This window comes from Labeo rohita, chromosome 19 (genome assembly GCF_022985175.1).
Source record: "Labeo rohita strain BAU-BD-2019 chromosome 19, IGBB_LRoh.1.0, whole genome shotgun sequence".
Taxonomy (NCBI): Eukaryota; Metazoa; Chordata; class Actinopteri; order Cypriniformes; family Cyprinidae; genus Labeo; species Labeo rohita.
In genome coordinates this window covers 9,207,345-9,215,832 of record NC_066887.1, presented here as the reverse complement: position 1 = coordinate 9,215,832, position 8,488 = coordinate 9,207,345, and the positions used below count along the sequence as shown (strand labels likewise).

The 8,488-nt window shown below is 40.1% G+C and overlaps 1 protein-coding gene across 1 annotated transcript; it reads left to right on the top strand.

Moving 5' to 3' along the window:
- Positions 1-1,598: 1,598 nt before the first annotated feature.
- Positions 1,599-4,884, top strand: sox4a (SRY-box transcription factor 4a). The gene has a single exon (XM_051136013.1). It carries the CDS (start codon positions 2,016-2,018, stop codon positions 3,096-3,098), a length of 1,083 nt encoding a protein of 360 aa, XP_050991970.1. The 5' UTR covers positions 1,599-2,015; the 3' UTR covers positions 3,099-4,884.
- Positions 4,885-8,488: the final 3,604 nt, after the last annotated feature.

The following is an 8,488-nucleotide window of genomic DNA, read 5'->3' as shown; positions in this document are numbered from 1 at the left end:
CATGTTAGTTAATACATAATACATTAACTAATGTTAACAAATGACACTACATTTTGAATTTAAAAAAGGATGTTATTTGATGTTCTTTATGTAAAGCCAAATAGCCTAAAAAAAAAACAAAAAAAACAATGGTCTATTGATATAAAGCACCTGTTGTGCTTGTCTAGATTATGAGCAAATGAAAACATGTTAACCTTGTGAAACAAATTCCAAATTTTACAAGCAATTCATCAGTACTCACCTTTGACTCACCTGGAGAAAACAGTAGCTGTGTGGCCTATAGTTGGTGTGTTCCTGTTGAGGTGTAACCGCTAAAGTAAATAATCGTAAGTGTAGCAGGGTGGCCATCTGTCCCTGTGATGAGACACGATAAGGTAAGCCAGTGTGCATTCTCTCCCAGCACACCTGTTTAAACAGTCAAAGGTGTTTGATTACTGTATTCAAAATCATATGGCCTCAGAATCGCACGGTATACTTTTGGTGTTGTAAATGGTTAACAGTTCTTAAGAATGCCTCAGCTATGAGGTCACTGAACTATTGATTTCAGTTATATTGATTCACAGTTTAGGAAGTCACTGTCTGCTTAGCAGAGATAGTGGAGATGCATCACTTCGTCTTCACATCTCACAATAATGTGAGAATGGACTCGAGATGCTTGCCTTTTGTTGTTGTTTTCTATTCATGATAGATGACTTGATTACGTAATGCATATTCAGATCTGTTTTATCTAGTTAAACAGTTATTCAAAGCAGACACTTTCTGTGTGGAATAACAACGAATGCTTTCAGCCTCATTTTGGCTCTACTACGCCATCTAGAGGCATAAGCGAGCGCGGTTTTGAACAGAGTCATGATGGCAAATGCTGGTTATTCACCTCATGCGTTTGACTGTTTGCTGTGTGAATGCCTTCTGGTATCAGCTTCATTCTAGTAGCTAGAAATACACAATTAGGAAGAATGTGCTTAAGAAATATGCTTCTACATTGCTGGAATCCAGTCATAATAGTACTATATTATATAGCGCGAACTAACAACATAAACAAGAACATGCTGCCTTTGAATAGAAAATTCTGCCTTTGTGTATAAATCAATAACGCATGGCGCCGCGTATGTTTGAATATTAATGAATGAGAGATTATGTTTTGTTTTTGGAGAAAAAATATTCGTATGAATATGTTGTAAATAATAATTTACAGTCACTCTATGATTTATGCAGTGCCGGCGAGTCAAAGCAAACGCTTGGTTGTGAAAAGCTGGATTTAACAACCTTGGTTTTAATCCGTGTTATCGCTCATAATCGAACATTAGAATTGCTTATCCGAACTTAGGCACCCTTGCCAAATTCAGCGTGCGATCTAGGAAAGGGGGAGTACATAATGCGCCTTTAAAACTAAGTTTGCAGTGTAGATGGAATGAGGTCAGACAGAAAGCTTCTCATTGCACGCGTCGATTATTATTAGATACTATATTCAGCCAATGGACGGCGACGGGGCGTGGCTTTGGCTGAGGATAGGCTAGTGACAGCAGCTGATTGGCTGGAGTCTCTTTCCTTTATACCTTCGGAAAAGGATAAATCCTTGTGAGGCGGTTTAGCAGAAGTATTGAAAGTTGTGAAGGGTGATAGGAAGCTCAGAGCATGAAAAAGTGCAGTCGCCTAAACCTACCGCATGGTCGCACGACAAACTATGCTGAAGACACTTGTCCGTTTCCATTAAACGGCTTCAGATACTTCGCGTCCAGAGCGCACTCTGGGTTCGTTTTCAGTCGAACCGGCAGTTGAGCGGCAGGCTGTTGATTTTGACGACATTGCCGGGACTTGCCAGAGCTCCTGACGGGGATATGCGCTTTTGTGGACGGCGTGTTGAGCCAAGAGACAGAAGCAGCAACTTTGTTTCCACACTGACTAAATCATATTTCGCCCAAGTGTGAAAGAAGAAGAAAGACTGTTAGCGCTAAGCTGCAGCACGTGTAGGATTTTCGTGCGCAATTAAAAGTTGAGACTGTTGAAGTGAGTGCATGGGCATAGACCTGGCTATGGTGGAGCAGACGCACATCAGCAACAACAGCGACGTTCTCCCCGGCGATTCCACTGATTCCGGGGAGATGGACCTAGACATGGACTCCTCCCCGACCCCCGGCTCTCCAAACTCGGCCGGGGACAAAATGGACATCGCCTGGTGCAAAACCCCATCGGGACACATCAAGAGGCCAATGAACGCGTTCATGGTTTGGTCTCAGATAGAGAGGCGCAAGATTATGGAGCAGTCGCCGGACATGCACAACGCGGAGATCTCCAAGAGACTCGGCAAGCGCTGGAAACTTTTGAAGGACAGCGACAAGATCCCCTTCATCCGCGAGGCCGAGCGTCTGCGGCTCAAGCACATGGCAGACTATCCAGACTACAAGTATCGACCTCGGAAGAAGGTGAAGTCATCCAGCGGCAAGACTGGGGAGAAGGGGGAGCGCGTGAGCGGCAGCCCCGGCGCGAAGTCTGCATCCAAAAAGAGCTCGAAAACTCTCAGCAGGACGCACAGAAAGTCCACGGCGCTCGAGCTGACCTCGCACTCCGTCCCTGCGGATCATCACACTCTCTACAAGTCCAGGTCCGCGTCCGCGGCCAAACAGATACCCGAGAAACCAGCAAAGCGCGGGCATGCGTTCGGGGGATGCAGCTCCGATAGCAGCCCGCCCTCCGTCGCCGTGCCGGCCAGTCCCACTCTGAGCAGCTCGGCGGAATCCAGCGACCCGCTGAGCCTGTACGATGACGGGCTGGCGAGCGGGAAGGAAGACGCGGAGCCCGCCGCGCGCTTCAAGTACACCCGCGCGCCGTCTCCGACGCCCTCCGCGTCGCACTCGTCCTCCTCGCAGTCGTCCTCTTCGGATGAGGAGTTCGAGGACGAGCTGGCGGACCCCAGCCCCGGCTTTGACAGCTTCAGCAGCTTTGGCACCGCGCCTCTAGACAGAGATTTGGAGTTCAACTTTGAGTCGGGCTCCGGCTCGCACTTTGAGTTCCCCGACTACTGCACCCCAGAGGTGAGCGAGTTGATATCAGGGGACTGGCTCGAATCGACAATATCCAACTTGGTGTTCACTTACTGAGCGCTAGACTGAAAAAAAGAAAGAAACAAACAAACAAACAAAAAATGACTGGAGGGCTGCGAAATCCTCCGAGACGAGTCAGACGACGAGTCATCGACATGATTCCTCGATCGTGTTTATCATGCATCAGATACTGTGGGTTCTCATTATCCACTGACAAGAGTGCAGATGAAAGTGCTTAGCTTGCTCGTTTGGTGCTTGGAAGGAGGCGCGCGTTTTGGACGCAGCTGAGGAAGGCATTGCGCGGTGGCGAGCTCACGTTGTGCGCCCTCTTCGACTTGAAAAAAAAGGGACGTTTTTAAACAGAAGACAAAGTCTGGTCGTGTGCTTGTTTTGACGGAGGTACTGAATGGAGAGCCCGCAAGCGATTCGCTTGCTCGCACTTGAGGTTGTTTACCAGAATCGTGTGTTAGACCAGAATCGCATGCTTTCATTACGATGTAACTACGAAAGGCTGTTGAGAAGCGTAACTGGTGTCGATTCATTGAAACCGAGTGGCAGACGCAAAAACCAACACAATCACCAGCTTTCCTGTCGTCATGACATCAGGATTCAGACGCAACTCAGATGATTCGACTCTTTACACTACAAATCAGGACCAAAATTCATCCGAGGAGCGTTTTTTCTCTCTCTCTCTCTCTGTCTGTCTTTCTCCTTCGCGCTCTGCCTTTTACTTTTTCATCCTCGTAACTTTTCAGCGCTGGCATTTTTATATCGATGTATTTATATAATGGCCAAACCTTGCTCCTCTCTTCCCCTCCGTCACTTATTGTGTTCTAGTCAGTCTGTTGTGTGTATAGGCTACACATGCACATGTCCGTCTGTTTCGCGGAAGGGCTAGACTCGTTTCGTATTATTTAATTGATGACCTCTCACATGGAACGGAGATTAAATGTTTCATTATTTTCTGAGTGTATTTTTGTACAAAATCTATCGAGGGGGTGTCAATCGGTGAATATCGCTGTTTGGATTTCCGATTTTTAAAGCCAGGGGGTTGGGTTGTCTCCAAAATCTGCCCCCTAAACATGTTTACAGTGTCAATCCACAGGCTTCTTAAAGAGACAGTGTCTGCATTTCAACGACCAATCGTCATTAGCCTAGGGTGCCCGCGCTGAGTGAGGTTGTATGTAGCTGCAGCAGCGACAGCTGCGATTTTTTTCGCGTCCTTATTGGGGATACTGTACCTTTTTGAATACCAATTTCTTTGTGCTTTTATAGTGACACGTTTCGGTTTGAACCACTGGATGGAATTACAGATACGGTCGAAATGCCTATAATTCATGAACAATGAAGTATGTCTTCACTCCATAATTGTACAAGGATATTTAATCTTTTCTACTTGTTGGCTAAATGTAGCTAATTGTTTTAGTATAATATGGCATGGCGAATAGCATTTTGTATTTCTGAATTCAGGTTTATGTAGAGCAGTTGTGTTTAAGGCAGAGGATCAACATGAAGATTTCTATGTACATTGACTGTAAAATAAGTAAAAGATTGCGTGTTTATGTCTGACGATGATATATCATGACAGGAACGAGAACATATATCTTTATACATCCCTATGTTTAAGAGTGTTGTTCATGACTTTTGGAATATATAGATATGTTTTATTGTTTCATTTTGTGCAATATGCTGTGTACAATATTGTTTTGTCTTGCCATACCATATCTCAACATTTGAGTAGTGAACTCAAAAGCCAGCCAATTGTGTCAAGTCACTGCCTGTCAGACCTCTGTACAGAACTTTGTCTTTTTCCAAGAAGGAAATAAAATCAGCTGGAACTGAACGTCACTTGCAAGACTCTTTCTCTACATATTTTCTTTCTTTTAATAGAGTTAAACCGTTTATAAAACTAAAAGATCAATCTGCACCACTATGAGAGCAGTACTGCCCCACAAAGGTAAAACATGGTAATTACGACAACATTAAAACAGAAAATGGCTACACAAATTGTTGATTGATTCAATATCAGTCTGATTCACCACAAAGTAGTCACATTAAAAATTAAAGTTTTTCGTAGAAACATTACCATCCATTCATTGCAGTGGAAACAAGTTATTTAGATTAACAAAAAGTTATTCACACTCACAAATAATGCTACTTTAAAGAAATATTCACTGAAAGGTTCTTACCAGAAATGGTTCTTCTAAACTCGTTTACCTTTGCACAGCAGAGCAGAAAAGATTTGTTTCTAAAATGTAAACCCTATAAAAATATAATAAATTACAAAAGCTAAAAGGTGCATATTTACCCCTAAAATGTACATATTGATGCTTTACATATGTGACCCTGGACCACAAAACCAGTCGTAAGTCGCATGGGTATATTTGCAGCAATAGCCAACAATACATTGTATGGTTTAAAATTATCAATTTTTCTTTTATGCCCAAAATTATTAGGATATTAAGTAAAGATCATGTTCCATGAAGATATTTAGTAAATTTCCTACTGTAAATATATCAAAACTTATTTTTTGATAAGTAATATGCATTGCTAAGAACTTCATTTGAACAACTTTGACTGACATTTTCTCAATATTTAGATTTTTTTCCACTCTCAGATTCCAGATTTTTCATAGCTGTATCAAGGACAAAATATTGTACCAAATTATTAGTACCACATATTAGTACCAAAGCGTTCATATTAGTAACTTCTGAAAGCATACAGCCCCAGTTTATGCCTTTTAAAGAGTGTAAGTATGAGTGCTCAACAATCTGCATTTTAATGTTTTAAAGACATTCTAGTCTAAAATAGCTGAGAATTAATTATTTATTAATACCACTTACACAGTCACTTGCACCAGCTCTGCTTGTGTATGTCACTCTGTGTGAGACATGAAGCAATGCACTGACAGTCAGGCTTATTTCAACCTGGAGTTACAGGGAAGTGTCATATAATGACATTATACGATACTGTTTGATTTCTGTAGTCCCTTGTAAACATCCATCCATGTGTTTTTTTTTCCACAACAAGACACAGCCAAGTGTGTATGTGACTATCAGAGGCGAATCAGACATTATAAACATGCAGTAATCACATTACATGCCTGCAATATGCCATGTTTACATGAGGAGAAAAAAAGAGAGATCAGATGGTTTGTCTGTGTCTCAAGAGCTGAGTGTTCCAGCGACTCGGTCTGAGTCATTATCTAGCATCATCCCGACTGATAGCGCAGGGTGTGAACCTAATGCCCTAGTCGAGTGTGAGCATGGATGCACACTGCAGCAAGAGGGTCTAGACACGGACTCTGTGGGGGAGGAGTGTGAGACAGATGAGATGTCTCTGCCGGGAGGCTACATTGGGGGCGCTCAAGTGGATTGTTCAGCAGGGATGACTGCTGAAACCAATTAATTCCTTCTGGGTGCACTGGTTTGTGTCGGGAACGGGGTGGGGGCTCTCCAAAGATTTTGTGTTAATCTGTTTACATCCCCCAAATGAGAAAAGAGACAGGAAGCCATTTGAATACCACAGTTGTGCAAAGTTAAGATATGAATGCATCAGTCTGTCAGGCAGACTTGGATGATGGATTGTGTTGGGGTGCCGCTTGCAAGCTCATGTATCCATGTTTCTTGCAATGTACTGACTTGTTATCTGGAGTCAGTGACACAGGCAAAGTTGGAAGTGATATGTATGTGTGTGTGTGTGTGTGTACACATGAATAGATACACACATTTTTGGAATCTTGCATAATTATTTCAACTAAATAAAAGGGATAATAAAAAAAGCCTTTTTTCTGTTACATAACATATTTTTTTAATATGAGGCGTTTTACTTATTTTGCCTTCTGGGAAACATGTTAATATTAAATATCTTCTGTTGCTTTTGAAGTGTAGTACTACATAACAATAATAAAATCTTATATAAAAATGAGAGCATGTTAACATTATTGGGGCCTTTTTAATATATATGTATATATATATATATATATATATAATATTTTCACCAGCTAAAAAATGGTTTAAAGTAAGTTTTTCTATCTTTTGCTGTAGTGTGTCAGTAAAAAATATTTCCAAACATTCTGTTTGCCATTAATTGTAATAATCCAGTGAGATTTTTGTTTGCACAAGGAGTCTGAAAACAGCCAGTGCTCCACACTGATCTCACCATCATTCAGTCTTCCTGGAATGACATGAAGACACAGAACAAACTGAAACAGAGTAAATCCAGAAGAACTGTGGCAACGTCTCCAAGATGCTTCAAGAGACCTACCTGCAAAGCTACCTGAAAAATTTTGCAAAGAATGGTCGCACCAAATGTTGATTTCATTTAGTTAATAGCAGGTAATTGATAAAGAAAATCTATTTATGACAGCATCCTCATTTTACAGCATTTTTACACAAGTGCCTAAAACAGTGCTGCAGCTTTGCAGGTAGGTTTCTTGAAGCATCCTGGAGACTTTGTCACAGTTCTTCTGGATTTAGCCTGTCTGAGTTTGTTCTGTTTCTTCATGTCATTCCAGACAGACTGGATGATGATGAGATCAGATCTCTGTGCAGAGCACTCGCTGTTGTCAGACTCCTTGTGCAAACAAAAATCTCACTGGATTATTACGATTAATGGCAAAATGAATGTTTGGAAATGTAAACTGATATTTCCTACTGACACACTACAGCAAAAGACCGACTTTAACTGACTTTAAACCATTTTTAGCTGATGAAAATACTAGTGGCCTAAGACTTTTGCACAGTACTGTATATATATTATCTGTGTATCCTGCGTTATGTATTTAATACAATTAATTAACAAGATCACACACTATATAACTTTAAAGCACTAACAGAAGGCAGCACAGATGGTTCAAATTGGTGCACTTAGCGAGATTAGTAATATTTACACTTATCCACATACTATGGTTGCCACTACATGTCACCAATACAGCGCAATAAGCTGTCATAAATGTATATTTATTTATAAAACCACTCTAAAGCAATTTACTCAAAAACCAAGCCCTCAATACACTCACTGACCTGAAGTATTTTCATTGATGTAAGCAGAAGGTGAATCATTATATTTCACATCTCTAAATTAAAATAAAAAATAAATTATAATAATAATAATAATAATAATAATAATAATATAATACTTATAATTATTATTATTTATTTTATTCTATAAGTTATTGTTATAAAATTTTATTTTTATTTTTAGTTTATTTTATATTGGTATTTCAATTATTAAAATTATTCAATTATTCAATTATTATTAAAATAATATCTATCTATCTATCTATCTATCTATCTATCTATATATATATATATATATATATATATAATTAATATTAATATTAAAATGACAAAAAATAATAATAATAAATTATTATTATTATTATTACTATTATTAATTCTGTTAAGTGCATGGTATTGGACAAGGGGTGGGGTCATTATAAAATT